Genomic DNA, 17887 nt, shown 5'->3' with positions numbered 1-17887 from the left:
CTTATGCAAATATTTTGAGGTTGGTAGTGATTTTCCTTTAGGAAGAGTCGGTGTATATATATATCCCTATGTTAGTAAATATGTTAACATACACCATACTGTACATATATTTACAACTAAGCTTATAACTTAATTTTAGTTAAGACAGCGATGCTATGGGAGAGGAGACCTCTTATCTCTGGTTAGCCAGGTTGCTATGTTTTACCAATGTACAAAATAAGGTGGATATACATTAATTAAACAAATGATAAAACATTTTTTTAAAAATTGCATAAACCTAGTATTGAAAATATGCAACTAATTGCACCCTTTGGTGTAGTTATTGTAACTGTTAAGATGTTATGCAACAAGTTAGATAATGTATTGCAGCACAATTGTAGATAAATATTTGTAGCTATATAACCCTAAGCAAAGTACCCTAGTTGTATGTCAATTAGGTAATGTAGCTTTAACAGCATACCTTTAATGACCAGCCCATCTCGTTAGCCTATTAACCAATAGGATGTTATTAACCCCTTTTAAAATGCCTGCATGTTGGAGGGATTACTAAATCAGCTATGAGTACAGCATTGTAGCCAAAACGCGTAAGCTGTTCTCTATACGCTATGGGCATATATTGAATGCTGTATTTATTTTTAATAACACGGAATAAAAGCAAAGTTTATATTTGACGCATTGCTGTTCCTCCACTTACTTCTTTTTCTCATTTACAGTCCTCAGTCTACCTATGTGTTCTTTCCAACAAATGTTACCCAGATAACTAAGTAAACTTAATAATAGAATGAAACTGGAAATTTTTTATTATTATTATTATTATTATTATTATTATTATTATCATTATTATTATTGTATTGCTCTGTCTGAATTAAGTAATAATTATTTTAATGTTACAGTGCCTTTAATCAAGAACACAAGTATTTCCCAAACTAGTGCATGAAGCCTTGTAAAATAAAGTGCCATAGAAAAGAAAATTATATTGACATAGTTTTGTGATGGAATGAAAACTGACTACACACTCCCAGAATTTCTTACAAAATATGTAAACAAATATAAACACCTTGTAATTACAAGACATTTTGTGGTCTTTCTATAAAATAACAGAGGTTAAAACTTTAGACTTTATTATAAATCCTTAAAAAGTTGCAAATCCAATGCAACAAATGGAAGCATTAAAAGTTCATTCCATATGAATGTGTCTGCCGTAGGCGACTGGCGCAATTTGACGTAAGTCGTAATCATAGACAATGCCTCATGGCAGACACCTGCAACTTATACTTTTCGGCATTAACCCCTAACTGAACCCAACCTCTATTTTGAGGGTGCATCACATACCCCCCCCCCCTGGATTTTGGGACAAATATGCAGTAGGTTTTACCTTGAGAATTAAGAAGGGTGCAGTTTCAGTTCTGGGAATTAGAAAACCCACAATTTTTAGACTTAAATTGCAGGAAGGGGGGGGGGAGGCAAAATAAATAATATAAGCATATTGCAAAGTAGTTTTATTAAACAAATTGAACAAAGTATCTTAAAATTTCAAAGTGTGTACTGTCCCTTTAATTGACTTATGAGCAAACATAGGCGAAATTGTCAGATCTCCAAATAGCCTACTAGAGGACCAGAAACACATTAGCAGGATCATTTGACTCCGAACCCCATCAGGGGGCATTATGATATTTCCGTGCTATTGTTAGGTAAACAAATGAAAAACTTTAATAAAATAAAATAAATTATTGCAGATATTGAGTTGAATATTGATGACTGTCCATGTCTAATATATTTAAATGCAGCTTGTTTCCCTTAACCAATGTTAATTCATGTTTGCAATTTATATTTTTATAATTAAAAGATTTACAATTAACAACATTCTGGTAACTATCTAGTTGTGTAAAGGATTGATATTTTAAAAGTATGATTTGATCTATATGTTAATCTTTTTATTAAATAAAAAAAGGTATTTATTAACAAGTAAATTGAGCATGAGAAATGTAAAATTAAAATAGCCATCCAACAAGAAATGTCACTCCATAGAAGTTAACAAATGTCTAGATGTAGAATTTGAAAAGTAAAAAGAAAGCTTTGTGAAACAACTAAAAAACACTTATCTTTTGGTTGGAACAAGAGTATTAAATTGTCCATTTGCAAGATATAGAGGAAAAAATGCATGGATGGGTTAAAAACCAATGGCTGAAATGAGTATTTCTCATATCTGTCTGATTAATCAGATACATTTGCAATTATAACAAATTTTACAAATGTATGATTCACAGTTGACTCTTTATAGATCCTGAATATTAATATATAGTCAGGAGAAAAAAAATATTAGTAATTGCTATTTTATTACCAGATCTCACAAGCAAATATGTAATGGGCCCCATCCGATATGCAGCGTCACCCGCAAAAGCCGGCGACGCCGGTTTTTGCGCATTTATGATATCCTATATACAGCACCACATATAAATGCGGCACGTATATTTCACCCGTCGGACGTAGTTTTTTACCCATAGACTAACATATAAAAGACGCACAATTTGGTATCCAATATCCAGCGCAAGAACTTACGTGCCGAAAATGGAGAAATCTTACTCCATTTTCACCTCGCCATAAAATGCAGCCGTAGCAAGCCTTGCGCTGAGTATTGGAGCACCGTAACTCCCTAAAATGCCTTCCAAAAAAAAAAAATAACACCTAACGCATGCGCAATGTCTATCTACCTGTCAACCGCAATCCCCCACCGCAATAACTAATAAAGTGTATTAATCCCTAAACCGCCATAGCCCACACCGCAATAAACCTATTCTATTATTAACCCCTAAACTGCCATAGCCCACACCGCAATACACCTATTCTAGTATTAACCCCTAAACCACCATAGCCCACAGAGCCTATTAAATCTATTAACCCCTAATCTGCCAAAGGTAACGTCGCCGCCACTATAATAAAGTTATTAACCCCTAAACCTAAGTCTAACCCTAACCCTAACACCCCCCTAACTTAAGTATTATTTAAATAAATCAAAATAATATTACTATTATTAACTAAAGTATTCCTATTTAAAACTAAATACTTACCTGTAAAATAAATCCTAAGCTAGCTACAATATAATTAATAATTACATTGTAGCTATTTTAGGATTTATTTTTATTTTACAGGCAACTTTGTATTTATTTTAACTAGGTACAATAGCTATTAAATAGTTAATAACTATTTAATAGCTACCTAGTTAAAATAATTACATAATTACCTGTAAAATAAATCCTAACCTAAGTTACCATTACACCTAACACTACACTATCATTAAATTATTGAAATAAATTAACTACAAATATCTAAAATTAAATACAATTAAATAAACTAAACTATAGTACAACCCCCCCCCACTAAATTACAAAAAATAAAAAAAAATTCAAGAAGTTTAAACTAATTAAGCCCCCCAAAATAATAAAATGCCCTACCATATACTAAATTACAAATAGCCCTTAAAAGGGCCTTTTGCGGGGCATTGCCCCAAAGTAATCAGCCCTTTCACCTGTAAAAAAAAGCGCAATCCCCCCCAACATTACAACCCACCACCCACACACCCCTACTCTAAAACCCACATGATCCCCCCTTAAAAAAACCTAACACTACCCCATTGAAGATCACCCTACCTTGAGCCGTCTTCACCCAGCCGAGCCGAAGTCTTCATCCGATCCGGGCACAAGTGGTCCTCCAGCCGGGCAGAAGTCTTCATCCGATTGGGGCAGAAGAAGTCCTCCATCCGGCAGAAGTCTTCATCCAAGCGGCATCTTCTATCTTCATCTTTCCGGCGAGGAGCGGCTCCATCTTTAAGACATCTGATGTGAAGCATCCTTCCTGCACGACGACTACCCGACGAATGGCTGGTTCTTTTAATGACATCATCCAAGATGGCGTCCCTCGAATTCCGATTGGCTGATAGGATTCTATCAGTCAATCGGAATAAAGGTAGGAAAAATCCGATTGGTTGATTTAAGCAGCCAATTGGATTGAGGTTCAATCCAATTGGCTGATTGGATCAGCCAATAGTATGCAAGGTCAATTCTATTGGCTGATCCAAGACTTCGGCCCGGCTGGGTCAAGACGGCTCAAGGTAGGGTGATCTTCAATGGGGTAGTGTTAGGTTTTTTAAGGGGGGATCGGGTGGGTTTTAGAGTAGGGGTGTGTGGGTGGTGGGTTGTAATGTTGGGGGGATTGTTCTTTTTTTTTACAGGTAAAAGAGCTGATTACTTTGGGGCAATGCCCCGCAAAAGGCCATTTTAAGGGCTATTTGTAATTTAGTATAGGGTAGGGCATTTTATTATTTTGGGGGGCTTTTTTATTTTATTAGGGGGCTTAGATTAGGTGTAATTAGTTTAAACTTCTTGTAATTTTTGTTATTTTTGTAATTTAGTGTTTGTTTGTTTTTATACTATAGTTTAGTTTATTTAATTGTATTTAATTTTAGATAATTGTAGTTAATTTATTTAATTAATTTAATGATAGTGTAGTGTTAGGTATAATGGTAACTTAGGTTAGGATTTATTTTACATGTAATTTTGTAATTATTTTAACTAGGTAGCTATTAAATAGTTATTAACTATTTAATAGCTATTGTACCTAGTTAAAATAAATACAAAGTTGCCTGTAAAATAAAAATAAATCCTAAAATAGCTACAATGTAATTATTAATTATATTGTAGCTATCTTAGGCCTAGATTTGGAGTTTGGCGGTAGCCGTGAAAACCAGCGTTAGAGGCTCCTAACGCTGGTTTTAGGCTACCGCCGGTATTTGGAGTCAGTCAAAAAAGGGTCTAACGCTCACTTTTCAGCCGCGACTTTTCCATACCGCTGATCCCCATACGTCAATTGCGTATCCTATCTTTTCAATGGGATCTTTCTAACTCCGGTATTTAGAGTCGTGGCTGAAGTGAGCGTTAGAAATCTAACGACAAAACTCCAGCCGCAGAAAAAAGTCAGTAGTTAAGAACTTTCTGGGCTAACGCCGGTTCATAAAGCTCTTAACTACTGTGCCCTAAAGTACACTAACACCCATAAACTACCTATGTACCCCTAAACCGAGGTCCCCCCACATCGCCGACACTCGATTAAATTTTTTTTACCCCTAATCTGCCGACCGCCACCTACGTTATCCTTATGTACCCCTAATCTGCTGCCCCTAACACCGCCGACCCCTATATTATATTTATTAACCCCTAATCTGCCCCCCACAACGTCGCCGCCAGCTACCTACACTTATTAACCCCTAATCTGCCGTCCGCACGCCGCCGCCAGCTACATTATAGCTATGTACCCCTAATCTGCTGCCCTAACATCGCCGACCCTATATTATATTTATTAACCCCTAACCTGCCCCCCACAACGTCGCCGCCACCTACCTACAATAATTAACCCCTAATCTGCTGACCGCAAAGAGCCGCCACCTACATTATAGCTATGTACCCCTAATCTGCTGCCCCTAACACCGCCGACCCCTATATTATATTTATTAACCCCTAATCTGCCCTCCCTAACATCGCCGACACCTAACTTCAATTATTAACCCCTAATCTGCCGACCGAATCTCGCCGCTATTCTAATAAATGTATTAACCCCTAAAGCTAAGTCTAACCCTAACACTAACACCCCATAAGTTAAATATAATTTAAATCTAACGAAATTAATTAACTCTTATTAAATAAATTATTCCTATTTAAAGCTAAATACTTACCTGTAAAATAAATCCTAATATAGCTACAATATAAATTATAATTATATTGTAGCTATTTTAGGATTAATATTTATTTTACAGGTAACTTTGTATTTATTTTAACCAGGTACAATAGCTATTAAATAGTTAAGAACTATTTAATAGCTAAAATAGTTAAAATAATTACAAAATTACCTGTAAAATAAATCCTAACCTAAGTTACAATTAAACCTAACACTACACTATCAATAAATTAATTAAATAAAATACCTACAATTACCTACAATTAAACCTAACACTACACTATCAATACATTAATTAAATACAATATCTACAATTAAATACAATTAAATAAACTAACTAAAGTACAAAAAATAAAAAAGAACTAAGTTACAAAAAATAAAAAAATATTTACAAATATAAGAAAAATATTACAACAATTTTAAACTAATTACACCTACTCTAAGCCCCCTAATAAAATAACAAAGCCCCCCAAAATAAAAATGCCCTACCCTATTCTAAATTACTAAAGTTCAAAGCTCTTTTACCTTACCAGCCCTGAACAGGGCCCTTTGCGGGGCATGCCCCAAAGAATTCAGCTCTTTTGCCTGTAAAAAAAAACATACAATACCCCCCCCAACATTACAACCCACCACCCACATACCCCTAATCTAACCCAAACCCCCCTTAAATAAACCTAACACTAAGCCCCTGAAGATCTTCCTACCTTATCTTCACCTCACCGGGTATCACCGATCGGTCCTGGCTCCAAAATCTTCATCTAAGCCCAAGCGGGGGCTAGACATCCATCATCCGACGGCTGAAGAAGTCCAGAAGAGGCTCCAAAGTCTTCATCCTATCCGGGAAGAAGAGTAGATCCGGACCATCAACAATCATCTTCCAAGCGGCATTTTCTATCTTCATCCAATGAGGACCGGCTCCATCTTGAAGACCTCCACCGCGGACCCATCTTCATCCTCCGACGTCCAACTGAAGAATGACGGTTCCTTTAAGAGACGTCATCAAAGATGGCGTCCCTCGAATTCCGATTGGCTGATAGGATTCTATCAGCCAATCGGAATTAAGGTAGGAAAATTCTGATTGGCTGATGGAATCAACCAATCAGAATCAAGTTCAATCCGATTGGCTGATCCGATCAGCCAATCAGATTGAGCTCGCATTCTATTGGCTGATCGGAACAGCCAATAGAATGCGAGCTCAATCTGATTGGCTGATCGGATCAGCCAATCGGATTGAACTTGATTCTGATTGGCTGATTCCATCAGCCAATCAGAATTTTCCTACCTTAATTCTGATTGGCTGATAGAATCCTATCAGCCAATCGGAATTCGAGGGACGCCATCTTGGATGACGTCCCTTAAAGGAACCGTCATTCTTCAGTTGGACGTCGGAGGATGAAGATGGGTCCGCGGTGGAGGTCTTCAAGATGGAGCCGGTCCTCATCGGATGAAGATAGAAGATGCCACTTGGAAGATGATGGTTGCCGGTCCGGATCTACTCTTCTTCCCGGATAGGATGAAGACTTTGGAGCCTCTTCTGGACTTCTTCAGACGTCGGATGATGGATGTCTAGCCCCCGCTTGGGCTTAGATGAAGATATCGGAGCCTGGAACGGACGGTCATACCTGGCATGGTGAAGACAAGGTAGGAAGATCTTCAGGGGCTTAGTGTTAGGTTTATTTAAGGGGGGTTTGGGTTAGATTAGGGGTATGTGGGTGGTGGGTTGTAATGTTGGGAGGGGTATTGTATGTTTTTTTTACAGGCAAAAGAGCTGAATTCTTTGGGGCATGCCCCGCAAAGGGCCCTGTTCAGGACTGGTAAGGTAAAAGAGCTTTGAACTTTAGTAATTTAGAATAGGGTAGGGCATTTTTTATTTTGGGGGGCTTTGTTATTTTATTAGGGGGCTTAGAGTAGGTGTAATTAGTTTAAAATTGATGTAATATTTTTCTTATGTTTGTAAATATTTTTTTATTTTTTGTAACTTAGTTCTTTTTTATTTTTTGTACTTTAGTTAGTTTATTTAATTCTATTTATTTGTAGATATTGTATTTAATTAATGTATTGATAGTGTAGTGTTAGGTTAAATTGTAGGTAATTGTAGGTATTTTATTTAATTAATTTATTGATAGTGTAGTGTTAGGTTTAATTGTAACATAGCTTAGGATTTATTTTACAGGTAATTTTGTAATTATTTTAACTATTTTAGCTATTAAATAGTTCTTAACTATTTAATAGCTATTGTACCTGGTTAAAATAAATACAAAGTTACCTGTAAAATAAATATTAATCCTAAAATAGCTATAATATAATTATAATTTATATTGTAGCTATATTAGGATTTATTTTACAGGTAAGTATTTAGCTTTAAATAGGAATAATTTATTTAATAAGAGTTAATTAATTTCGTTAGATTTAAATTATATTTAAGTTAGGGGGGTGTTAGTGTTAGGGTTAGACTTAGCTTTAGGGGTTAATAACTTTATTATAATAGCGGTGCGGTCCGCTCGGCAGATTAGGGGTTAATAAATATAATATAGGGGTAATAGGGGCAGCAGATTAGAGGTACATAGGGATAATGTAAGTAGCGGCGGTTTACGGAGCGGCAGATTAGGGGTTAATAATAATATGCAGGGGTCAGCGATAGCGGGGGCGGCAGAATAGGGGTTAATAAGTGTAAGTTAAGGGGTGTTTAGACTCGGGGTACATGTTAGAGTGTTAGGTGCAGACGTAGGAAGTGTTTCCCCATAGCAAACAATGGGGCTGCGTTAGGAGCTGAACGCGGCTTTTTTGCAGGTGTTTTTTTTCAGCTCAAACAGCCCCATTGTTTCCTATGGGGGAATCGTGATCGAGCACGTTTTTGAGGCTGGCCGCGTCCGTAAGCAACTCTGGTATCGAGAGTTGAAGTTGCGTTAAATATGCTCTACGCTCCTTTTTTGGAGCCTAACGCAGCCATTCTGTGGACTCTCAATACCAGAGTTATTTTAAAGGTGCGGCCAGAAAAAAGCCAGTGTTAGCTACGCGGGTCGTTACCGAAAAAACTCTAAATCTAGCCGTTAGGGTTTATTTTACAGGTAAGTATTTAGTTTTAAATAGGAATACTTTAGTTAATAATAGTAATATTATTTTGATTTATTTAAATAATAATTAAGTTAGGGGGGTGTTAGGGTTAGGGTTAGACTTAGGTTTAGGGGTTAATAATTAAGGCCTAAATTTGGAGTTTGGCGGTAGCCGTGAAAACCAGCGTTAGAGGCTCCTAACGCTGGTTTTAGGCTACCGCCGGTATTTGGAGTCAGTCAAAAAAGGGTCTAACTCTCACTTTTCAGCCGCGACTTTTCCATACCGCAGATCCCCTTACGTCAATTGCGTATCCTATCTTTTCAATGGGATCTTTCTAACTCCGGTATTTAGAGTCGTGGCTGAAGTGAGCGTTAGAAATCTAACGACAAAACTCCAGCCGCAGAAAAAAGTCAGTAGTTAAGAGCTTTCTGGGCTAACGCCGGTTCATAAAGCTCTTAACTACTGTGCCCTAAAGTACACTAACACCCATAAACTACCTATGTACCCCTAAACCGAGGTCCCCCCACATCGCCGACACTCGATTAAATTTTTTTAACCCCTAATCTGCCGACCGCCACCTACGTTATCCTTATGTACCCCTAATCTGCTGCCCCTAACACCGCCGACCCCTATATTATATTTATTAACCCCTAATCTGCCCCCCACAACGTCGCCGCCAGCTACTTATTAACCCCTAATCTGCCGTCCGCACGCCGCCGCCAGCTACATTATAGCTATGTACCCCTAATCTGCTGCCCTAACATCGCCGACCCCTATATTATATTTATTAACCCCTAACCTGCCCCCCACAACGTCGCCGCCACCTACCTACAATAATTAACCCCAAATCTGCTGACCGCAAAGAGCCGCCACCTACATTATAGCTATGTACCCCTAATCTGCTGCCCCTAACACCGCCGACCCCTATATTATATTTATTAACCCCTAATCTGCCCTCCCTAACATCGCCGACACCTAACTTCAATTATTAACCCCTAATCTGCCGACCGAATCTCGCCGCTATTCTAATAAATGTATTAACCCCTAAAGCTAAGTCTAACCCTAACACTAACACCCCATAAGTTAAATATAATTTAAATCTAACGAAATTAATTAACTCTTATTAAATAAATTATTCCTATTTAAAGCTAAATACTTACCTGTAAAATAAATCATAATATAGCTACAATATAAATTATAATTATATTGTAGCTATTTTAGGATTAATATTTATTTTACAGGTAACTTTGTATTTATTTTAACCAGGTACAATAGCTATTAAATAGTTAAGAACTATTTAATAGCTAAAATAGTTAAAATAATTACAAAATTACCTGTAAAATAAATCTTAACCTAAGTTACAATTAAACCTAACACTACACTATCAATAAATTAATTAAATAAAATACCTTCAATTACCTACAATTAAACCTAATACTACACTATCAATACATTAATTAAATACAATATCTACAAATAAATACAATTAAATAAACTAACTAAAGTACAAAAAATAAAAAAGAACTAAGTTACAAAAAAATATTTACAAATATAAGAAAAATATTACAACAATTTTAAACTAATTACACCTACTCTAAGCCCCCTAATAAAATAACAAAGCCCCCCAAAATAAAAATGCCCTACCCTATTCTAAATTACTAAAGTTCAAAGCTCTTTTACCTTACCAGCCCTGAACAGGGCCCTTTGCGGGGCATGCCCCAAAGAATTCAGCTCTTTTGCCTGTAAAAAAAAACATACAATACCCCCCCCAACATTACAACCCACCACCCACATACCCCTAATCTAACCCAAACCCCCCTTAAATAAACCTAACACTAAGCCCCTGAAGATCTTCCTACCTTGTCTTCACCATGCCAGGTATGACCGTCCGTTCCAGGCTCCGATATCTTCATCTAAGCCCAAGCGGGGGCTAGACATCCATCATCTGACGTCTGAAGAAGTCCAGAAGAGGCTCCAAAGTCTTCATCCTATCCGGGAAGAAGAGTAGATCCGGACCGGCAACCATCATCTTCCAAGCGGCATCTTCTATCTTCATCCGATGAGGACCGGCTCCATCTTGAAGACCTCCACCGCGGACCCATCTTCATCCTCCGACGTCCAACTGAAGAATGACGGTTCCTTTAAGGGACGTCATCCAAGATGGCGTCCCTCGAATTCCGATTGGCTGATAGGATTCTATCAGCCAATCGGAATTAAAGTAGGAAAATTCTGATTGGCTGATGGAATCAGCCAATCAGAATCAAGTTCAATCCGATTGGCTGATCCGATCAGCCAATCAGATTGAGCTCGCATTCTATTGGCTGTTCCGATCAGCCAATAGAATGCCAGCTCAATCTGATTGGCTGATCGGATCAGCCAATCGGATTGAACTTGATTCTGATTGGCTGATTCCATCAGCAAATCAGAATTTTCCTACCTTAATTCCGATTGGCTGATAGAATCCTATCAGCCAATCGGAATTCGAGGGACGCCATCTTTGATGACGTCCCTTAAAGGAACCGTCATTCTTCAGTTGGACGTCGGAGGATGAAGATGGGTCCGCGGTGGAGGTCTTCAAGATGGAGCCGGTCCTCATCGGATGAAGATAGAAGATGCCGCTTGGAAGATGATGGTTGCCGGTCCGGATCTACTCTTCTTCCCGGATAGGATGAAGACTTTGGAGCCCCTTCTGGACTTCTTCAGCCGTCGGATGATGGATGTCTAGCCCCCGCTTGGGCTTAGATGAAGATATCGGAGCCTGGAACGGACGGTCATACCTGTCATTTTGAAGACAAGGTAGGAAGATCTTCAGGGGCTTAGTGTTAGGTTTATTTAAGGGGGGTTTGGGTTAGATTAGGGGTATGTGGGTGGTGGGTTGTAATGTTGGGGGGGGTATTGTATGTTTTTTTTTACAGGCAAAAGAGCTGAATTCTTTGGGGCATGCCCCGCAAAGGGCCTTGTTCAGGGCTGGTAAGGTAAAAGAGCTTTGAACTTTAGTAATTTAGAATAGGGTAGGGCATTTTTTATTTTGGGGGGCTTTGTTATTTTATTAGGGGGCTTAGAGAAGGTGTAATTAGTTTAAAATTGTTGTAATATTTTTCTTATGTTTGTAAATATTTTTTTTATTTTTTGTAACTTAGTTCTTTTTTATTTTTTGTACTTTAGTTAGATTATTTAATTCTATTTATTTGTAGATATTGTATTTAATTAATGTATTGATAGTGTAGTGTTAGGTTTAATTGTAGGTAATTGTAGGTATTTTATTTAATTAATTTATTGATAGTGTAGTGTTAGGTTTAATTGTAACTTAGGTTAGGATTTATTTTACAGGTAATTTTGTAATTATTTTAACTATTTTAGCTATTAAATAGTTCTTAACTATTTAATAGCTATTGTACCTGGTTAAAATAAATACAAAGTTACCTGTAAAATAAATATTAATCCTAAAATAGCTATAATATAATTATAATTTATATTGTAGCTATATTAGGATTTATTTTACAGGTAAGTATTTAGCTTTAAATAGGAATAATTTATTTAATAAGAGTTAATTAATTTCGTTAGATTTAAATTATATTTAAGTTAGGGGTGTGTTAGTGTTAGGGTTAGACTTAGCTTTAGGGGTTAATACATTTATTAGAATAGCGGTGAGCTCCAGTCGGCAGATTAGGGGTTAATGTTTGAAGTTAGGTGTCAGCGATGTTAGGGAGGGCAGATTAGGGGTTAATACTATTTTTTATAGGGTTAGTGAGGCGGATTAGGGGTTAATAACTTTATTATAATAGCGGTGCGGTCCGGTCGGCAGATTAGGGGTTAATAAGTGTAGGCAGGTGGAGGCGACGTTGTGGGGGGCAGATTAGGGGTTAATAAATATAATATAGGGGTCGGCGGTGTTAGGGGCAGCATATTAGGGGTACATAGGGATAATGTAAGTAGCGGCGGTTTACGGAGCGGCAGATTAAGGGTTAAAAATAATATGCAGGGTTCAGCGATTGTGGGGGCGGCATAATAGGGGTTAATAAGTGTAAGGCTAGGGGTGTTTAGACTCGGGGTACATGTTAGGGTGTTAGGTGCAGACGTAGGAAGTGTTTCCCCATAGCAAACAATGGGGCTGCGTTAGGAGCTGAACGCGGCTTTTTTGCAGGTGTTAGGTTTTTTTTCAGCTCAAACAGCCCCATTGTTTCCTATGGGGGAATCGTGCACGAGCACGTTTTTGAGGCTGGCCGCGTCCGTAAGCAACTCTGGTATCGAGAGTTGAAGTTGCGTTAAATATGCTCTACGCTCCTTTTTTGGAGCCTAACGCAGCCATTCTGTGGACTCTCAATACCAGAGTTATTTTAAAGGTGCGGCCAGAAAAAAGCCAGCGTTAGCTATGCGGGTCGTTACCGACAAAACTCTAAATCTAGCCGTAAATAACTTAATTATAGTGGCGGCGACGTTGGCGGTGGCAGATTAGGGGTTAATAGATTTAATAGGCTATGTGGGCTATGACGGTTTAGGGGTTAATAGTAGAATAGGTGTATTGCGGTGTGGGCTATGGCGGTTTAGGGGTTAATAATAGAATAGGTGTATTGCGGTGTGGGCTATGGCGGTTTAGGGGTTAATAATAGAATAGGTTAATACATTTATTATTAGGAGTGAGAGAGGGGATTGTGGATATAGGGGTATACGTGTGGGGCTTATTTTTGGGAGGCAGGTTAGACTGTTACGGGACATTTAAAATTTTAGTTAGTTTTCTTAGGCGCCGGCAGTTTCTAAAGTCACTGGCGACTCCAGAAATTTGTACTTACGCTTATTTCTGGACATCGCTAGTTTATCCGACTTACGGCACTTAGGAAATGCCGACACCCTATATGTAATACCCCGATGTGCGAGGTGAAATTATCGGATCGCGCCCAATGTTTAATGCCAATTTTTTAAACACAAAAAATAAAACAACAAAAAGAACAATTAAAAAAATAGATAAAAAGATAAAAATATATAATTGTTTTTACTTACATGATACCTCAAGATAAATTTTATCACTATAGACCATATTTTGAAGAGGTGATTGGGTAGGAGCAATCCAGACATAATACTGATTTTCATCCGAAGACACAACATTATTAATTATTATGGTGCAGTTGTCATCAACCATATCCCCTACCAAACTAGTCCGGTTTTTAAACGATGTATCTACTAAATTGGTATCATAGCTATTAAACAGCTGCTTGCGATGTGATCCATCCTGAAACCATATGGCTGTGAGATTTTGATGAGCCTGCTTCTCAGTGCAAGTGAAGTGGCATGGAATAACTACACAAGATCCATGTAAAGCCCTTATTTTCTTCGGAACATATGCCTTGCATTCTGAGCATTTGGTTAAGTCCAGAAAAAATCCTGAGAAAAGGAAAAATATGTCAGCATATACATGTTAAGGTTATAATATTACTATGGCAAATCCATAAAAAACAAGCTATACTGTATTTTAGATTATAGACTTATGCAGAGCAGAAGACTTCAGTTACTCCGAATCTTTTGTAACAAATACTCTGGGAAATTTGTTTTCCTGAATATTCGTTGGCTGCACTATTTGGTATTCATTTAGTTTTAAATAAACCAATACTGATTATTCATAGTAGATTTACATTTGTTTCCATTATACAAATGTAAATGTTGCTAAGCTACATCTGAAAAAATGCACCTTTAGCTTATACTTTTACCTTTTTACACGCTGGAGGGTCACACTAATCCGGTTCTCTTCTTCAAAAAGCCCTGGCCGCACTAATACAGTAGGAGGCTTATAACAGCGGCTCCCAGGGCATGCAGGACCTTCTCCTTTATTGGAGGCCCTGGGAGCTGCCACACCATGGGGCATATTTATCAAGCTCCGTATGGAGCTTGATTTCCCGTGTCCCTGCAGGCTCGCCAGAAACAGCAGTTATGAAGCAGCGGTTACAAAGACCGCTGCTCCATAACCTGTCCGTCTGCTCTGAGCAGGCGGACACACATCGCCTGAAATCAACCCGATCGAGTACGATCGGGTTGATTGACACCCCCTGCTGGCGGACGATTGGCCGCGAGTCTGCAGGGGGCGGCGTTGCACCAGCAGCTCTTGTGAGCTGCTGGTGCAATGCTGAATACGGCGAGCGTATTCAGCGAGGTCTGTCGGACCTGATCCACACTGTCGGATAAGGTCCGACAGACCTTGATAAATTGGGGCCTATATCTCCTTTAAAAAAAAAAAAATTAAAAAAGTTTTAAACCCCTTAAAAATAATTTAAAGAAAACAAATGAATAATGAATGTTGTCAGTAGTTTTTTGTTTTCTTTAAATTTTGTTTGTGTATTCATTTGGTTATTGATTTTGTGAAAACAACAAAAAAAACTGAATGAATATCCATTTTTCCTTATGAATCTGCATTCATAATGAAATGAATGCTCATCTCTAGTAGATTTGTTTTTCAACAGTTTTAAAGCACGTTAAGTTCTAGTTTCTTTTTTGGCCTAGAGTCAATAAAGCTCATTTACAAAACTAATATCTCACTGAAAGAAACTTGCAACTCAAACATTGTGGAATTTATAAAGATTTGGACCAGTTCCTCCTTAAAACCACCAGTTGCAAGATTAGCTCTATTATAACCAATGGAGCTGCATCTGTCTTGCAACCTTTAAAGAGCCATTATAGTTTAAAAATCATACCAAAACGTAGGGGGCGCTTATCTGAACTATGACCAGGATAATAGGAAACATCCTGGAAATATAAATGTTCACTCTTATATAAGTACAAGAGCAAAATATATAAATAAAACAAATGAACGTGTACTGTGTGATCCCAGCCACACGCAAGTCCAGGTAAACACACCAACAATTCCACTGGAATAGAGGTGTGGAAGGAAACAGTTCCATGGACCTTGTTAAAAGGCAACCATCTTCTCAAACTTCACAGAAAGGTACTAAAATAATACAGAAAATAAAGAGGTGACCATGTGTGTATCGATCTTCAAAATTCAGCAATCAAAGGACCCTGGGAATAAGGGTACTCGCATTTAGTAGATGCCTGATGAAACGGCGGAAACTTACGCTGAGAAACATGTTGCATACTTAAAGGCATTCATGCTGAATGTACTACGTGAAAGCTTTATATACAGTGGGGCAAAAAAGTATTTAGTCAGCCACCAATTGTGCAAGTTCTCCCACTTAAGAAGATGAGAGAGGCCTGTAATTTTCATCATAGGTATACCTCAAATATGAGAGACAAAATGTGGAAACAAATCCAGACAATCACATTGTCTGATATGGAAAGAATTTATTTGCAAATTATGGTGGAAAATAAGTATTTGGTCACCTACAAACAAGCAAGATATCTGGCTCTCACAGACCTGTATCTTCTTCTTTAAGAGGCTCCTCTGTCCTCCACTCATTACCTGTATTAATGGCACCTGTTTGAACTTGTTATCAGTATAAAAGACACCTGTCCACAACCTCAAACAGTCACACTCCAAACTCCACTATGGTGAAGACCAAAGAGCTGTCGAAGGACACCAGAAACAAAATTGTAGACCTGCACCAGGCTGGGAAGACTGAATCTGCAATAGGCAAGCAGCTTGGTGTGAAGAAATCAACTGTGGGAGCAATAATTAGAAAATGGTAGACAAGACCACTGATAATCTCCCTCGATCTGGGGCTCCACGCAAGATCTCACCCCGTGGGGTCAAAATGATCACAAGAACGGGGAGCAAACATCCCAAAACCACACAAGGGGACCTAGTGACTGACCTGCAGAGAGCTGGGACCAACGTAACAAAGGCTACCATCAGTAACACACTACGCCGCCAGGGACTCAGATCCTGCAGTGCCAGACGTGTCCCCCTGCTTAAGCCAGAACATGTCCGGGCCCGTCTGAAGTATGCTAGAGAGCATTTGGATGATCCAGAAGCAGATTGGGAGAATGCCATATGGTCAGATGAAACCAAAGTAGAACTGTTTGGTAGAAACACAACTTGTCATGTTTGGAGGAGAGAGAACACCATACCTACTGTGAAGCATGGGGGTGACAACATCATGCTTTGGGGCTGTTTCTCTGCAAAGGGAACAGGACGACTGATCCGTGTACATGAAAGAATGAAAGGGCCATGTATTGTGAGATTTTGAGTGCAAACCTCCTTCCATCAGCAAGGGCATTGAAGATGAAACATGGCTGGGTCTTTCAGCATGACAATGATCCCAAACACACCGCCCAGGCAACAAAGGAGTGGCTTCGTATGAAGCATTTCAAGGTCCTGGAGTGGCCTAGCCAGTCTCCAGATCTCAACCCCATAAAAAACCTTTAGAGGGTGTTGAAAGTCTGTGTTGCCCAGCGACAGCCCCAAAACATCACTGCTCTAAAGGAGATCTGCATGCAGGAATGGACCAACATACCAGCAACAGTGTGTGACTACGTTTGACCTCTGTCATTGCCAACAAAGGATATATAACAAAGTATTGAGATGAACTTTTGATATTGACCAAATACTTATTTTCCACCATAATTTGCAAATAAATTCTTTCCAAATCAGACAATGTGATTGTCTGGATTTATTTCCACATTTTGTCTCTCATAGTTGAGGTATACCTATGATGAAAATTACAGGCCTCTCTCATCTTCTTAAGTGGGAAAACTTGCACAATTGGTGGCTGACTAAATACTTTTTTCCCCACTGTACATTTAAATTCCTGTGTTGGAATTCTATTACATGCTTTTATCAATAAATGTTTTTATACTTTTAACCATTTGAGCTGATTCTTGAGGAAGAAAGCTGCAGTTAAAGGACGGTTGGAGAGTCTGGATGCCAGCCAGCTGACAGGCTAAGATATTAGCACAAGAGAGTGCTTTACTAAATGTAAGTACCCTAATTCTCAGTGTCCTTTGATTGCTGATTGTTGAAGATCAATACACACATGGGCGCCTCTTTGTTTTCTGTATTTGTTAAAACATGACATGCTCTAGTTTGTTAGTGTATTTAATTTTAAGATTTGTGATCATGCGACTCTATGTGCTTAACTCTTGCAAATGGGTAAACACATAGTAGAAGTACTGCTCAGGACTCGCAGTACCCGAGTGTAAACTGGGTCACTCCATTAGAGCT

At 38.4% G+C, this 17887-nt stretch overlaps 1 protein-coding gene across 1 annotated transcript in view; it reads right to left on the bottom strand.

The window, feature by feature from the left end:
* LOC128638160 (myelin-associated glycoprotein) overlaps positions 1-17887 on the bottom strand; it is a 109083-nt gene that overhangs the window by 63618 nt on the left and 27578 nt on the right. The window contains exon 2 of the mRNA XM_053690023.1: positions 13780-14160. Within this exon, the coding sequence (XP_053545998.1) occupies positions 13780-14160 (381 nt within the window). The remainder of the gene's footprint in view (positions 1-13779; positions 14161-17887) is intronic.

Source organism: Bombina bombina, chromosome 8, assembly GCF_027579735.1.
Source record: "Bombina bombina isolate aBomBom1 chromosome 8, aBomBom1.pri, whole genome shotgun sequence".
In the NCBI taxonomy this organism is placed as follows: Eukaryota; Metazoa; Chordata; class Amphibia; order Anura; family Bombinatoridae; genus Bombina; species Bombina bombina.
This window is presented reverse-complemented; position numbering and strand designations above follow the sequence as displayed.